Source organism: Juglans microcarpa x Juglans regia, chromosome 5D, assembly GCF_004785595.1.
Source record: "Juglans microcarpa x Juglans regia isolate MS1-56 chromosome 5D, Jm3101_v1.0, whole genome shotgun sequence".
NCBI lineage: Eukaryota > Viridiplantae > Streptophyta > Magnoliopsida > Fagales > Juglandaceae > Juglans > Juglans microcarpa x Juglans regia.
In genome coordinates, this window is record NC_054602.1 from 14,791,774 (window position 1) to 14,808,550 (window position 16,777).

Sequence of the window (16,777 nt, forward strand, 5' to 3'; positions counted from 1 at the left end):
TTTAAGTACATCTGTTTCGCCTCTTGCATGCTAAATTATTTCTCGAGATTTTGCGTCTAGCTCTAACCGTGCTGTCAAGTTTTCAACGCCCAGAGGACACAAGACAATCAAAATTAAAGTATTTAACTGTAGAAGTTGGAGCATTTCAAAGAGGGCTGCCTTTTGTTTTTTGTTTCTTTGTCTTTTTTAGCAAGAACGATTGCTACTATATATAAATGATCACGAGGGAAAATGAATTTAATTTATATTACATTATATTAAGATAATTTATCATCATCTAACTAATTTTTTGTTCTTTGTGTTCTTCAATTTGGTTGGGAGATAGAATTGAGATGATTTTGGTACACTGATGCTACAAAAGATCAAATTGATACATCCATGTCGTAATTTTTTTTTACCATCGTGTTAATTTATCTGATACGGATCATCTCCATTTCACTTGAAATAAAATATTAAACTCCGCCAATTATAATTAGTTGACATTATTTTATATGTTTTTGGCCTAAAATTCTGCATATTTGCATGCAACTTGGGATGATTTCCTGTAGTTTATTCTCAAAGATACATCTTCTTTTAGTGTTAATTGGATGTCATTGAGTTGGCCGATGGCACTGTTTGGAAGTTTGCAAAGTGGAGAAAACTAGCATTGAAATTAAAAAATTAAATTACTTATTATATTTTGTATGAGAATTTAAAAAAATTATAATAATAAGATAAGATAGATTGAGAGTGTTTATGTATTTAAATAGATCATAAGACTCTCGAGACTCTATCATAATTCATAAAAAGACCTTATAATTTATAACAAATAATGATGTCTTCTCGCATTTAAGAAAAGTAGAACTATTAATCTTTCTTAACGTGTAGAATTATATTAAGATATTGGAATTTAAAGGAAAATATTATGATAATAACCCTTTATCCTTTTCCCTTTTCTGACATAAAAAAAATCGAACTTTTCAGTTTAGAAAAGTTAAAATCCTTTTTTCTTTTTTTTATTGACACCTTTAATTAGCTCATTCTTTCGTCCGTTTTTGTTTGGGAAAATGGAAGACATGTTTTTATAATGTCGTGTGCTGTATTTAAAAAATTAAAAATTAAAAATTAAAAAGTAAAACTAAAATACAATATACATCAAATTAACTTTTTTTTAACAAAGCAAAATTTAAAAACGAAGAAGAAAAAGGATGGAAAACCCTTTACTACCACGTCCTACCCAAACAGCCCACGACTGCAACGGTGTCCATCCTCACGCACCATGGAGCCCCTCCCATGAAATGAGAATGTTTTAGGGTTCATGTTGAAACGTTACTAACCTAGAATGAGAAAGATAGTCATATGGAGTGATTATATATTATTCATTAGTAATGCCAATTTTATGTGTTCATCTCTCACTTATTCTAGGCATAAATTTAGATAATAATATTCTCGTTTATTTTCATAATTATTCACAACTTGTTTCATCTAATTTTTAAAACTTTTCTAAATTCACACACGAGATAAAATAAACAATTTAACCTTTTTAAGTTCTAAAACAAAAATAATATTAAAAATATATATTTTAACAATATACTTTCAACTTTCATCTCAGTTCATCTCATCTCATCTGTAAAAATAAACGAGATCGAATCTAAACTATCCTTCCTAATTTGGTAAGAGAGCATGATATACTCGTATATTAGACATGAAATAATTAGGATTAAGTCTAGAGTTAGGCAAGCGGATATATTTGCCTAAATATATGAAAATATTTGTTAGTATAAGATCCTCTATAGTTTTATGTCCAAACTCTCCTTTAAGTTTCAAAACAAGGTAGACACAATACGTGGACCTTACATCATCCCTATTGTAGTTCAAGTAGAAAACTTTAGATGATTTCCATATTCATCATTCTAAATTGTGCTTCTCCTTATTCATCAAGTAGTTTAAACTTAAAGCGGTATATGTCAAAATTAATAGTTTGTTAGTGGTTGTAAATTAGATGGTATTTTGAGGAGAGTTTTTGTGGTTTTTCCCTATTTTCCTTCATAGGCTTGATGGTTGAAGTGTGATTAAGAGCCTTAATATGGTCTGATTTGGATAGTAAGAGCTTTCCGTCTCATCTCATCTCAATATTCAAACACTACAAATATAAACATTTTTCAATTTTAAAACTTCAACTTTTTCATCTAATGATCATTCCCTATCATTACAGTTTTATCAAACTTCCAAACAAAATATAAAAAATAGTTGTAAATTAGATGGTATTTTGAGGATAAGTTTTGTGTTTTTCCCTATTTTCCTCCATAGGCTTGATGGTTGAAGTGTGATTAGGAGCCTTATTACGCCTGGTTTGGATAATAAGAACCTTCTATCTCATCTTAATATTCAAATGCCACAAACATAAATATTTTTCAATTTCAAATTTTTAACTTTTTCATCTAATATTACCTAATCATTATAAATTTCTCAAACTTTTAAACAAAATATAAAAAATAATTCAACTTTTTCAAATCTTAAAATAAAAATTATATTCTAATAATATTTTAACTTTATAATTTTTTTATTCAACTTTTTCTCTCTCATTTTCCAAAACACCATAAAACATCTAAACTCAAATAATTTAACTATTATTCCCAAACTATTTCATTATTATTTATAAATCATTTCATCTCATCTCACTATCCAAACTAAGTCTAAGTCACAAGTCATTCTTTAACAAACTAAGACCCATTATTCCTTAAATTTATATTGGAAAAGAAACCTACCATTGTAGTTTGGTCATGTGACTATTAAGTGCAAATACAGAAGAGGTTAAGAGCAAAAAAAGGGGGATGGATAAGAATGAAAAGGAGTTAGAAATATGGAAACCGCTTGGAATTATCCCTAAGGTGATATAATCACTATCTAATTAAACAAAAGAACATATGCAATTGAGTGTGTGCATATAGACTCCTCATTTTTTTAGAAATGATATTTGCAAGGTTAGTTGTATAAGTCTCGCATACTCTTTTTAAAAAAAATAAATAAATTTAAGACTCATATGAAAAAAAAAATTATATTTTTAATGATAGACCCAAACTCTTTTTCGAAAAAAATTTGTAAAACTTTGCATAATTTAAGGGTACATCTAGCGTTACGCTTTTCTTTTTGGCATTTTCTTGCATATTTAGTTTTCTGCTACAATCTATTGATTGTTCCTGTGACCCGACATTCCCAACCGCTCATACCCAACGTCTCTTGCCCGAACTCTCGCCCGAACTCTTTCACTATTACATTATCAAGAACTTCTCGGTTTTTGCCCACTCCAATAGATCCACGTGTACAGCGAAAATTTCTCGAGGCTGATAATTTGGTTTCTTTCGTTGAAACAAACAGTCAAACTCCAATTTAGGCCTCAATCCTTGCAACGATCTCTCTCTCTCTCTCTTTGTGGGGGGGTTTGTTTCTCTCTCTACGCGTTTGCATGGAGTTCTAAATATAGGTATATGCAATTGAGTATGAGCTATTCTTAAGTGGTTTATATTTATATTTGCCTTGGACAGCTCCTCTGTTTTTGTGCAAGAGCGATTGGTTCTCCACTCCTCCTGCTCATCTCTGCTTTCTCTCTGTCTATCCTTCTCTTTGTGCTTCTTTGGGATTTTCCAATTCTGAAAAGAGTGATCTTGCGGTAGCAAGGATCATGAGCCTGAGTTTGTTTCCAATCTGCCCATTCATTCTCTTATGCCTTCTTTTGGATTTATATGTGCTAAAAAGGATTTGATTGATTTTGAGAATCTGGATTCCAAGGAAAATGGCGTCCTCGCAAGTCGACGTTTCTTCCTCTCCGCCATTTGGTTGTGTTCTAAAGGATCACAATAGGCATGACAGACGTATAGAAAGCAATGCCCATGCGACTTTCCAAAAAAGCCTCAAGAGCTTGGTTAGAGGTCACCTCCATTCCTGCATATCAATCTCTTCTGGTTGCTCTGAGTTCGACGAGAACTTGAGGAATCAAAACAATCATATTGATTCTTGGGTCGGCAATGGAGATAGCAAGAATCACCAAAGCCTTCGATTCATGAGTAATAATCTTAAGAACAATGATAGTCTGAGGAGTTCGCGAATTCTTGATCGATGGGCTGCCCAAAAAGCACGAGAAATGGTATCGACAATTGAAAAACAAAGCGAGGAGGCTGAGCTCTTGTCACCATCGAATTCACCCACTACTAGATCATCAAGCACATCAAGTTCTAGAAGGGACGATTCTCCAGCTCCATCGGATAGTTCTGTAGGATCCTTGAATCTTGGCGCATCTTCCCTCGTTCGGATATGGGAGAAGAGGCTAAATCAATCCAACAGGACAAAATCTGGTTCTTCAGCCTCATCTACAGGGTCGAATTCTGGTTTCATCTCTAATGACAATGGTTCTTCTATAGATGATGAAAGATATGATGTTCCACGTAATCAAGAATCGTTTGCAGATTGGGAGTCGGATAGAACAGCTCCTAGTGACCCATCTTCTTCAACACAAGGCCAAAACTCAGATGTAGGAGAGAGTGAGGGGGTCAAAGTTGCGGATATAATTCAGAAATTGATATCTTCAAATCAAACACAGATTTCATTACATTCTTCTTGGAGCAGCGGAGAATATGATCACGGGCTGTCTAGCTTGCATGGATCGCCACATTCAGAGCATGAGCGTCTTCCATTATGGGATAAAGTGGAGCATAGAGTTCTCCATAAGGTTATGATTTCACCTCGGATCAGAGGTCGACAAGCATTCAAGGATTTGCTCATGCAATTACAGCGCGACAGGCATAGGGAACTAGACACATTGGTTGAGCGTCGAGCAGTTTCAGGATTCCCACAAAGAGGCCGCATTCAAGTAAAGCATTTAAATATATCCATACAAAATTTCATTGTGATAAACATAATCTAGTAATAATTTCTTGCTTACCCTTTGGAAACACATTTCTTCAGCTTAATATAATGCTTGTTTGCAGTCATTGATTCGGCTTAGATTACTGCAACGCCAAGCGGCAATTCAAGATAAACGTTCCTCGCCACCAGCATCATCTGAAATCAACAGGCTACCACAAGGATCTTCCATCATTCAACTAAGGTATGCTGCTTTTCCATTGTTGGATTAACATATGCAACTGATGAAAGTTTTTTGAAAACATTGCTCATTATTGATTAAGGATGGTAATATCTATTTGTTTGAGGGTTTGAAGCATGTTTTCTATGGTATGTGGAAAACAATAAGAATGTTGTTTGCTATTTCGTTGAAAATTATTGCTTTAAAGAAGGTGGGGGCAGCTCATTCAATTGCTTAAGATTGGATAGAATTGGATAAATTTGATAGTGTTCAAAGTACGTTAATGGAACAAAATTACTTCGGTTGGCTTATGATGACATGGCACCCAAATCAAACGTAGGGACAGATTTAGAACAGGAACAGAGCAGCTTGCAACAACCCAAGTAACTAATACAAGAAGTCCTCGTCAGGAGATAGTGAACAACGCTGCTGATTTGGACATTTCTTTGACCCCTACTCAGCCTAGTGACCACACTAATAATCAGGAAGTTAGTATCACTGAGGAGCACAATATTCCACTCGAGGCACAGAACTCATTGCCACACACAAGGGAAGATGTCCATGAAGAATCGAGTCTAAATTCAAAAGAGACATCTCAAGGAACAAGCTCAGAGGCTAGAAACATTGACTTAGAAGAAAGTACAGATCCAACTACTCCCTTGAGTTTTTGGGATGAGAATGAGATAGTAGAAGACCTAGAGGACAGCAGCCACGAGTATGTAGAAACCAATTATGACTGGATTGGTGACATCTCTCGGCCACAAAGTTACTGGGAAAGCTGTAGAAAAGCACGGTACCAGGAGGTGCTTAGCACAGACAATGGAGATATGCGTCAGCTACTTGAAAGGTATACAAGCTTGTTTGTTTTCCTTCTTTATCTTTTCAACCACTACTTTATCTTGAAAGGAAAATGGAAAATATGCATGTTAGGTACCATTGATCAAGACCTATAGGGATGTCCTTGTGATTAAGAAAACCGTTGTTCTCTGCATTTAGAAAGTTCAACTTATAGACTACATTTTCATGTTTCACAAATTTTAATTTTGAATTTTAACTATGCAGAAGAACAGTATCAAATTTTCTTGCTAGCGACTTAAGAGAGAGAATTGACAAATTGATGGTAGCTCGTATAGAAATACAAACTCACGCAGAGGAAGAAGATGAGGATGGCAGCCAAGAGAGAATGGAACAATTAATGTCCTTCTTACAACGACACACATATCCATCCAACAGTCATCGAGAAGAAGACGAAGAAGAAGAAGAAATAGACGAAGAAGAAGAAGAAGAAGATGAAGATGAAGAAGAAGAAGAGGGTGGAGAAGAGGAGGAGGTGGCGGAGGAAGACAGAGATGAGACAGAGGAAGAAGAGGAGGAAAGTGTCATTAGTAGAGATCATTATCGTGAAGGCGGCGGTTATTTTGATCAATCCTCATCATCGCTTCAAGAGCCTTCGCCATCTCCACAATGGGCATGGACTTATCGGGATAATGAAGTTGGTGATAATTTTGAACGCATTACAACAATATCTCCATCCGAACATTTGTCATCTCAAACTCAGTCTCAGAATACTCAGCAAAACCCATCCTCCATAGATCGTAATTCAACAGTGAGTTTTACTATATTTTCCTATGAGTTATCTAAAGTTATTCCTTTTAGAGCAATAAAGTAATACTCATGGTGAACTTATTACAGGAAATGGACCTCATATACAATTTGAGAGGCCATATGGAACAACTCTATCAAGAGATGTCTGAGCTAAGAAAATCAATAAAGAGTTGCATGGACATGCAAATGATAATGCAAAAATCCATGAAGCAGGAGGTTCATTCAGGTTTGTGCTCAATATTCCTCTAAAAATATACAAGTTTTGGATAAATCCCTCGTTTTCCTAGTGAGGTAAGAGCAAAAAAACAATGATTATAGTCTATGAAATTATTGTGACAGTTCGAGGGGAGGGAGAGAGGTCCCATGAGGGAGCACCAAAGACAGGCAATTGTTGTATTTGCTATGAAATGCAAGTCGACTCACTGTTGTATAGGTATATCATATCCTTTTTCGTTTAGGATTTTGTCAGTCATGTAATATTTATCATCTAATATTCATATATATATATCTTGCAGATGCGGACACATGTGTACCTGTCTCAAGTGTGCTCATGAACTGCAATGGAGTAATGGAAAATGTCCAATATGTCGAGCTCCAATCATGGATGTCGTTAGGGCATATGTGGGTTCGTAGAGTACTTCTGGTAAACCATTTTTTGCTCCATAGGACCTTCCTTAGTCCTACAATTCAACTTAGTAAAGCAAGAATTGGGAAGTCCAAATTCTTTTGTTTTCGCTTTTACAGTAGGTTGTCTCATTCCAACATTATATTCAAGGTTTCTCTTTTTCAAAATGTACTGTGTATGTTTTTTTTTTTTAAGGGAAATCAGATTTGTGAGTCTTTGTAATGTACAAATTACAGGATTATATATATGTTTCTTCCAATATTGTTATGAAGAATAAATGTCACCAGTCACTACCTCCATTCGTGCTTCTTTCTTTCTTCTTAATAGGACTGTACAAAAATCTAAAAATCTAATTTCAATTTCGACTCCAATAAGTCAAAGATGGAGTTAGAGTTTTTTTCCTCCAAAAAGTCAGAGTCGGAGGTGGATTCAAACCGACTCCGACTCCTACTTTGCCATCCGACTCCGACTCTGATATTATACATATTTTATAAAACTATGAATTTTTTATATATTAATCATATATATTTTATATAACTATAACTTATATAGTTAGTTAAATTCAATAATATTCTAGTATGAGTTAATTATTATAAATTAATATTCTTCTACTATAATATAAATTGACTAATAATAGTTTAGTATATATAAACACTATACTATTCCTACCATATAACACTAATATATAATAACATATAATACTAATGTATAAACACTAATGTATAATAAATAACATGTAATATTAATGTATAATAATGTATAATAAGTAAAGTATAATAACATGTAATATTAATGTTTAATAACACGTGTACTTATGTATAATAGCACTAGTATAATAACATTTAATACTAAGTCTAGTATATAATTAAATTAGAAATAAGTTAGAAACCAATATAATAACTTGTAATTAAACACCATAGTATAAGTCTATAATAGAAATAAGTTAAACATTAGTATAAAATATTATAATGTGTTAATATTTAATAACATGTAATATTAATTTATACTATAATAACATGTAATTAGACAGTAATTAAAATTTAATTGTTAATAATCAATACTAACAATTAAATTTAGTGATAAAAAGATTATAAAAACCATAAATTAAAAAATTTATAACTAAAACAAAGATTAAAATTAGTTTGGAGTTTGATTTAGGGTTTAGGAAAAAAAAAAGGCCTAGAACGGGTTTAGGAGCCCAATAAAAAAAAGAAAAAAAAAGATTTTAGTTATATCATATTTTAATTTAAGTGATATATATATATTTATTTATTTATGAAGAAAACGAAATATTATAGATGAAAGAAGACGACAGTTACAAATAAAACAAGAATAAGCGTTTTCAACTTTTAAAATTCTATAACCTTTCAAATTATTTCAATTTATAGTCATTTAGTACATGAATAGATGACGTGATTCAATCGAAAATTCCATGGCTTTTAGAATTATTTAAATTCATGATCAATTATTTAAAAAAATAGAAAATGAAGAGTATTTTGAGAATTTAATAGTCATTTAATTAAATAATAGGAATTAAAGAGTTTTTTATATATTAAAAGGTCATTCAAATATCAGTTAAATGAAATATAAAAAATGCTTGTAAGAAATTAAAACTATTTGAATAATTATAATAACATTAATTAGAACCATGTTGATATGAAACGATAGAAACTAAAGATATTGCTTTGAGAATTATACAGGAAATATATATATATATATATATATATATATATAGAATAAAAAAAATTCTGGTTACAACCGCGGGGAGAATCGCGGCGTAACTGCATTCCACGCATTCCACGTGAACGAAAAATGAAAACGGTGCGTTTCCATTTCCCTTGTTGTAATAGCAACTCCTCTGTTGTGAAGATTTTGCCATATTATTTAGAATTATTCAACCGAAATATTTGGAGAAACTCGTATCCAAAAATGAGTATAAATTCGAACGCGGATATCCAAATCTGAGTATAGATCAAGATGCATATATATGGATCCACGTATGTATTCACATCCAAGTAAATAACCGGTTATTTACTTGGCTGTCTTGAATTTTTTATGCTTTTTGTTTTATAAAAATTGGATTTTAAAAAAAAAAAATAGTAAAAATAGAATTTAAACTTAAAACTAAAACAAGTAGAGAAAAAAGCCACCCATGAGGTGTGGCCCTTGTGGTGGCCACCTTGTTGGGCGGCCCGATCCAAGGAGTAGCCTCCGTCGACCACTCGAGATGGCCCTATGCAGGCTGCCCACGTTGGCCACCACGCAGTGGCTCTTTGCAAACCAACCCGTGGCTAGACTAGGCCCTAAGGGGTGGCCGATGGTGCCGTTCAACCAGGTGGCCACCGTCGGCCAGCCTTTTTTTTTTTCCAATAAGATTTAGAATATATATTTTTTATATTTTATTTATTTCTTTAAATTTTTATAGGAAAAAAAGGCGGGTCATATACTTGCTTTCCGGTTCACCAATCCACTATATATCTGCCCAAAAGTATATTGGGCTGGGTATCCATCACGATTTTGGGTATGGACCTGATAAAATTCAGCCTGAGTGCATGGGCTTAATATTAATGGTAGAGAAGATTTTGAGATCCTCCATGGTATTGATGGAAAAACATTTTTGGGATTGCAAATGAAAAAGAATTGATTGGTGAATCTTGAAGAGATTATTTGTTACATGTACTGCACATGGTAGAGGTAGCACCAAGCAGCATAACATGAGAAGTATTATTATAAAATATCATATAAACGTAACACCATTTTACAAAAATACCATCATTTTGTATCAAATATTATAAAAAGTGTTGTGTGTGTATCATTACTGTTTGCTAACATTCCCACTCTGAAAAGGAAAAAATGGTGCAAAAGGCCTTGGCCGTAAAAAAAAAAAAAATTACAAAAAAAAAACCTTGTAATTTTTTTTTATCTCACTATAAAAACATTAATGGTTTTTCAATTCTAAGCTGGACCTTGTATACTTATTGTGGGCCTTTTATGTAGTCACTAGAAAGGCATTCCTAATTTGTGTCTGGCCTGATCGCACAAGACCCACATCTTCAAAATAGAGATCAAGAATTTGACCTATCTTTTCCAATGTAAGAGAGAGAGAGAAAAAAAAAATCCTAAATTGCTATTTATGTGGTGACTCAGTAATTGCTTAAGTTAGGATTGCCCTTTCCATGTGGGTAAAAAACACTTTGAATGGATGTATCAGTGGTACAGCATGCTAGCTGTAATGGATGCCAGCAGCGAGGTCCACTTGTCAGGGATAATAAGCTCACACATAGAGACAGTGACAAGGGTAGCACGCCCCTTTCTCTTTTCAATGTCATTAAGAATGCCCCCTTGCTAACAGCTCACAGTGAAGGTCCAGCAATATTAATACCAATTTATTATATGAGAGATACCAAGATATATCCAGCAATATTAATACCAATTTATTATATGAGAGATACCAAGATATATATACATACATATATATATATATATAATTATGTTGATTAAGTGAAAACTTTAACAGCTTTTATTGCAATTAATCACCTCAAAATTAGCAGGAGAGGTTAATTCGAAGTTCCAAACTCCAGCAAATGTAATGGCACTTGCTGACAAGGATTTAATGCCTAAAAATTCAATAGAGTTAGCAAGGTTTTGGATCTGCAACTCATAATTGAGGCATTATCCAGGCGAGCTCTGTGGATTGTAGCATGAAAATGAATGAATCAACTAGCTTGTCCCATCACCGATGGGGTAGCTTACTTAGCTTGTGCGACCAAAAGGTGTTTCATCATGTTGGGTTTCTCGTGACTGGCTGTTTGAACATTTTGATTATTTTTTGTAAATAATACAAGAGAAGTTCAGCATTTTGTACGTACAATGATGCATTTCTTTGAGAGGCTCCTTTGTGTAGAAGATGTCAAGGAGAAGTGGCCATCAGTAGCTAAAATAAAAAGATCATGCCCCTAGCTCATGTTTATGTACTGTCTGGTTTACATGAATAACTCCTGTACAACGGCGACCTATCTGTTCTTGGGAAAAAATGATTTGTACAAGTCTTAAATAGACAAATCACATATAAGCTTTTATAAAAAAAATAGACTCATCTTAAAAAAGTGTAAAAAAAAATAATTTTTATTAGCGGGACTCACTCTTTTACAAAGGGCTCGTTATTGAGAGTGTCATATCCGTAGTACTATTCTTTACGATTGCTTTAAAAGTGAGCATGTGAAGTGTAACGTCAAATGTCATAAAAGATTTGAGTTTTTCTCTATTACCAATTAATTTTAGGTAAAACATACCCCACGAGTAGATAAGTGGTATCAAAATTAGAGATCATTGGATACATGCAATATACAGTTCGAACATCGTCAATTTTACTCATCGAGTACGTTGTTTATCGGGAGATGGAGTTCAACAGGATGACATGACCTTTTTTTTTTCTCTCTATCAAATGAATAGGAAACTTGAGTTATCACTCCCAAACATCTCATTAATTTGCTCAAGTTTGTCTTAGAAATGCCTCTCATAATTGACGCAAAAATGTTGGAGAAACACATGGTTTGCTTTTCGTGGAATCAAGATTCTAGGATGGCGTCTAGTGTTGGCATGGATTGACTAATTCGCAATTGGACATTGAGATGTCATTGTTACCTCTAATTTCTTGCTACTATTATTATAATATGCTCATCCATGTGTGTGTCTATTATTATTATATACTTTTTGTACTGTTTTGAGCACATGAATTTGCTTGAACTATATCCTTCTTATGAATTGTCTTCTTCTAGTGTTACAAGTCTTAAAAAATGATGCATGTCGATTTTAGGGCCCGTTTGTTTTCAGAGATGAGATGAGATGAGATGAGATTAAAGTTAAAAAGTTGAATAAAATAATGTTAGAATATATTTTTTAATATTATTTTTATTTTGGGATTTGAAAAAGTTGAATTTTTTATTTTATTTTTTGTGGGGATTTGAGAAAGTTGTAATGATGAGGTGAGATGAGATGAGATGAGATGAGATGTTTTTCGAAAACAAACAAGGCTTAATTGTCGAAAAAACGATATAGGTTAATTAGCTGATTAGAGGCCTTAACAATAGAATAATAGCTCATATCAGACAGACCATGCTTCATCTTGACATTTAGATTTGATATGTTTTGGGGTTATCTCTCATGATCAACTATAGATCATGACATGCATATTTAGAGCCTTTTTCCATACTTTATCAACAAAATCAACTGTAGATGACTTAAAATATATGTTTCTTATTGTCACCATTAATCCTAACTGTATCAATATTCCAGCCATGCATATGTTTGATTGCAAATTGCTTGCCAAGCAAGATGGTTTGTGAACATAAAATAAATGGATAGGCATGACTACATTGTTCTTTGCAATTTAAGGGACCCAAAACAGTGTGGATCCACAATCTTATGCAACTTCCTCATGTCCTGATGTTTCTTATTTTTGGTACAGTTATGAGGGATTGTCTTTGTCTACCAGTTGTGCATGTTGCCTCTGGCAAATCATTCTGGGAGCTCCGGATACCCCTTTTTCATTTATATTCTTTCCCATTAATGTTGGCCACTGGAGATTTTCATAATCCAATTCCCTTTTTACCCAAATACTTTTAAGTAAATGTTGAATATATTTTGGAGCTTTCAGTTTGAGATTAGAATCAGGTAAAATAAAATGTTTCTGTGAGTGCTTTCTCTGTCAGGGAATAAACACCAAAGATTTCTCACTACTAATGAAAGGTACTGAAGAGATTACGGCCCCGTTTGGATTCGAAACTCACCTCAACTCTTCTCATCATTACAACTTTTTCAAATTTCAAAACAATAATAATATTAAAAATAATATTCTAACAATATTTTATTCAACTCATTTAAAACTATCTCAACTCATCTCTGAATTCAAACGGGGCCGTACATCAACATTATTATTTGGATGGCCCTTTTCATGCTAACATTTGGGAAACCAATTTCAGGGGTGCATGAGATGTGATACAGCTCAATTAAGCTTAGTAAAATTGAGAATAATTTGACATCAGTAGGCTTGCAAATCTATGTTAGTTCATAGAGCTTACAGATTAAATAAGATCAGATTTTCTCACCTAATAAATTGACCCATATAGAAAAAGAACAGAAAAGAAAATAGAGGTATGTGCCCTGATTTAATAGGTGTCAACAGTCTTCAATCTCCATAAAGGCCTTTGGAGACTTTAAACACTATTATGTGATTAGTTCAACAACTTATAAACTGGAGCTAATACCTAGCAAACAACTTAGGTTGGCATGATCTTGAGATTTTCATTGAGCTGTAAAGAGAAGCAATGATTGGTATCTGTCCTTGTCCCCTGTCCAGCTTGGGATTAGAGAGGATCATGGACACTTGGGCAGTAAATACACAAAAGATAGTGAAAGAGGGGTCCATGAGAGGGCTGGCAATGGCACCACCACCATCCCTACACTTTGTTTTTGCTTCACAAAAAGTGATAAATTCTATCTATCTTGACCTAGTTTGGAGGGATGGTGTCCTTGTCATCCATGCCCCTTACATTAGATAAAAAGCAATAGCCCCTCATGAGAGGGGTGTATGGCAGACCCCAACCCCCCCATGTTACAAACTTCCCCAACCCTTGTCCCCTGTCCCCACTTTCCAACTTTATAAAACCCCACATCATTCCTCAAATCCTCATTAAGTCCAACTTCACCACCTTCATTGGCTCCTCATGCCTTGCTTTCAAACACATCCTTTCTTCTCTGGTTTCTCCCAATAATTTGTTTCGCCCCAAATCATTCATTTCTTCCAATACCGAAAAAGAAAAGGAGCAAATAAGATGTGTTCCTCTAATAAGTTGAAATTGCACCGGGGGACTAATGTTGCCCCAACTATAGCTCAAATCAATGGCCGTCCTGTCCTTCAGCCAACTTGCAACCAGGTTTTTAGCTTAGAAAGACGCAATTCGGTTAAGAAGAGTTCCCCCACAAATGCTCCTTCTCCAAAATCTACACCTTCAACTCCGCCAACTGACACTGCTAATGCTAGAGCAAAGCCTTCATTGTCACCACCAATCTCTCCCAAGTTAAAATCGCCAAGACTGCCAGCGCTTAAGAGAAACAACGGTCCTAATGGGCTGAATTCTAGAGCTGAAATCGTCTTGGCACCACCATGCTCAAGCAAACCGGCGACTCCAATAAAAAGGCCTAAAAAAGCTGGTGGTGCTGGAGCTGCACCTCCTGTTGACACCTTCACATTGAAATATCGTTCCTCTATGATAGTTGAGGCCCCAGGAAGCATAGCAGCTGCGAGGAGGGAACAAGTGGCAATGATGCAAGAACAACGAAAGATACGAACTGCCCATTATGGAAGAACAAACTTTGCCAAGTATGAAGGGAAGGTAGCTCCTCTTGATTCATCGAGTGGTCAGGAGGAAAAAAGATGTACTTTTATCACACCAAACACAGGTATGGAAGCTTTTACCTTTCCTGCACACGTTTGATGTGAATTGGTTACAAAACTTTATGATTTTTTGTTTATAATGAGTGCAGATCCCATCTATGTTGCTTACCATGATGAAGAATGGGGAGTTCCAGTCCACGATGATAAGTGAGCTCTCTCTCTGACACACTCTCTCTCTCTCTCTCTGACACACTCTCTCTCTCGAACAGAGTTTCAAAATTAACTTCTCTGAATTATATCTATGCAGGCTGTTGTTGGAATTGCTAGTGTTGACTGCCGCACAAGTTGGATCAGATTGGACTTCAATCTTGAAGAAACGGCAATTGTTTAGGTTGGTGTGATTTAGAAGCCAATGATTTTCCCTTCTTTGCTTTTAGAAGTAAATGAAGTTACTAGCTGATCATGCTTTCCAGTTACTCTGCTTTTCACCGATCAAGTGTGATTGAATGGTCCTAGGAATTTCTTTTTTCAGGGATGCCTTTTCCGGGTTTGATGCAGAAATCATCTCCAGATCAACTGAAAAGAAGATAATGTCAATCAGTGCCGATTATGGAATAAACTTGAGCCAAGTTCGAGGAGTCGTGGACAACTCTAACTGTATTCGTGAGGTAATAAAACAAAAGTTCCAACCTGGTTGCAACTTCCTCCATTACAAAAGAACTCTACCAACCCTATTTTGTATCTTTAATATTTACCATAAACTTCAAGTTGTACCTTTTCTCATCTTGTTTTATGGACTGAACCCACTATGAAAAACTCACAACCTATCTTTTTTATGTCAGACTTATCATAAGCTGCAAACTGTAATATTTTCTTATCTTTGTTCGCAGATTAAGAGAGAATTTGGATCCTTTGAAAAGTATTTGTGGGGATTTGTGAATCACAAGCCAATTTCCACACAATACAAATCATGCCACAAGATCCCTGTGAAGACCTCCAAATCAGAAACCATAAGCAAAGACATGGTGAAGAGGGGTTTTAGGTTTGTTGGCCCCACTGTCATTCACTCATTTATGCAAGCCGCTGGCCTGACCAATGACCACCTCATCACTTGTCAGCGACACCTGCAATGCATGGCCTTGGCAACCCATCTTCCAACAGCAGCTCCAGCTTTATAGAATCACATGGCAAAAAATGACTAAATCAATACTAAACCATATGCAGTATTATATGTGTGTCAACAAGAAAAAATAGTTCAGGTGATTTCAAACTATAGGTATGGCTTTGTAATTTAGTTGTATAGTGATCAGGATATGCAGTAAGAGTTTTGATTGCACAGATGGGATATTGAGTTCATTAGAGAGATGATGAATAATGGCAAGTTTGAAAGGAGCATCAGAGGAGCAGACAGCATGTGCAGAAGGGCAGGCAATTGCATGTGCATAAGGGCAGGCAATTGCATGTGTGGGGTGGGGTGTCAATGGCTATCATTACTTATGACCGCCACCACACCCACACCTTTATTCGTTTCCCTTATCTTCTCCTTTTCCTTGGACTGAACTATTCTTATCCGAGGTTAGACTATTTTCACATTTCTATATACACAGATGACAGAACTCCCATCCTTTTGAGGCCAAGAGGGTAGCATGCCACCATTTCTACTCGATTTCAACAAGGCTCCAGGCCAACAAGTTCTGAGTCATGATACCCTTTTCTTGTTTTTAATCAATTTCTAACCTGTGGGGATAAACAAAGTTTGTTGTATTAACTTATTTCCGGTTTGAATGTTCTTTGCCTTTCCTTATACTAAATAAATGATATCAGCGTTTGCAAAGCTTATTCTACTTGCATTTTTTTTCGTTTTGGAAAAGTCCCCCTTAACCTTCTATTAAGATATAAAATAAATAATAAATCTACCTATTCTCATCAATTTCAGCTTTCGGGATAAGAGTACAATAATTTTACATACTATCAAAACAGAAGTCTTGAAGTCGAATCTTGATTCTACACTTCACCCCCATTCATAAAGTATTCCATGTTCTAAACCCACTCATTAAGGAGGAGTTTGACCTGCATGAAAAAAAAAGGGGTT

At 34.7% G+C, this 16,777-nt stretch overlaps 2 protein-coding genes across 3 annotated transcripts; both read left to right on the forward strand.

Moving 5' to 3' along the window:
• The first annotated feature begins 3,644 nt into the window (after nt 1-3,644).
• LOC121264515 (altered inheritance of mitochondria protein 44) lies at nt 3,645-7,567 on the forward strand. Its single transcript, XM_041167729.1, has 7 exons — nt 3,645-4,846; nt 4,965-5,083; nt 5,400-5,906; nt 6,122-6,665; nt 6,752-6,890; nt 7,004-7,097; nt 7,180-7,567. The coding sequence occupies exons 1-7, from the start codon at nt 3,773-3,775 to the stop codon at nt 7,295-7,297; spliced, it is 2,595 nt and encodes an 864-aa protein (XP_041023663.1). The 5' UTR covers nt 3,645-3,772; the 3' UTR covers nt 7,298-7,567.
• A 6,353-nt stretch (nt 7,568-13,920) lies between these two features.
• LOC121264516 lies at nt 13,921-16,519 on the forward strand. 2 transcript variants are annotated; one of them, XM_041167731.1, is made up of 5 exons: nt 13,921-14,750; nt 14,835-14,892; nt 14,993-15,076; nt 15,218-15,366; nt 15,471-15,584. In XM_041167731.1, exons 1-5 carry the CDS (start codon nt 14,123-14,125, stop codon nt 15,536-15,538), a joined length of 987 nt encoding a protein of 328 aa, XP_041023665.1. In that variant the 5' UTR covers nt 13,921-14,122; the 3' UTR covers nt 15,539-15,584. The 2 variants fall into 2 exon arrangements, with proteins under 2 accessions (XP_041023665.1, XP_041023664.1); XM_041167730.1 differs by having other exon boundaries at nt 13,938-14,750; nt 15,218-15,353; nt 15,576-16,519.
• The last annotated feature ends 258 nt before the right edge of the window (nt 16,520-16,777 follow it).

What these genes read in the sequence shown, in the direction of transcription:
- LOC121264515 (XM_041167729.1), top strand. Translation starts at nt 3,773, where the DNA reads ATGGCGTCCTCGCAAGTCGACGTTTCTTCCTCTCCGCCATTTGGTTGT. An exon ending in CACAAAGAGGCCGCATTCAA is followed by an intron (nt 4,847 to 4,964) that starts GTAAAGCATTTA and finishes GCTTGTTTGCAG; the next exon opens with TCATTGATTCGGCTTAGATT. An exon ending in GAAGCAGGAGGTTCATTCAG is followed by an intron (nt 6,891 to 7,003) that starts GTTTGTGCTCAA and finishes TTATTGTGACAG; the next exon opens with TTCGAGGGGAGGGAGAGAGG.
- LOC121264516 (XM_041167730.1), top strand. Translation starts at nt 14,123, where the DNA reads ATGTGTTCCTCTAATAAGTTGAAATTGCACCGGGGGACTAATGTTGCC. An exon ending in TTTTATCACACCAAACACAG is followed by an intron (nt 14,751 to 14,834) that starts GTATGGAAGCTT and finishes TAATGAGTGCAG; the next exon opens with ATCCCATCTATGTTGCTTAC. An exon ending in AAGAAACGGCAATTGTTTAG is followed by an intron (nt 15,077 to 15,217) that starts GTTGGTGTGATT and finishes TTCTTTTTTCAG; the next exon opens with GGATGCCTTTTCCGGGTTTG.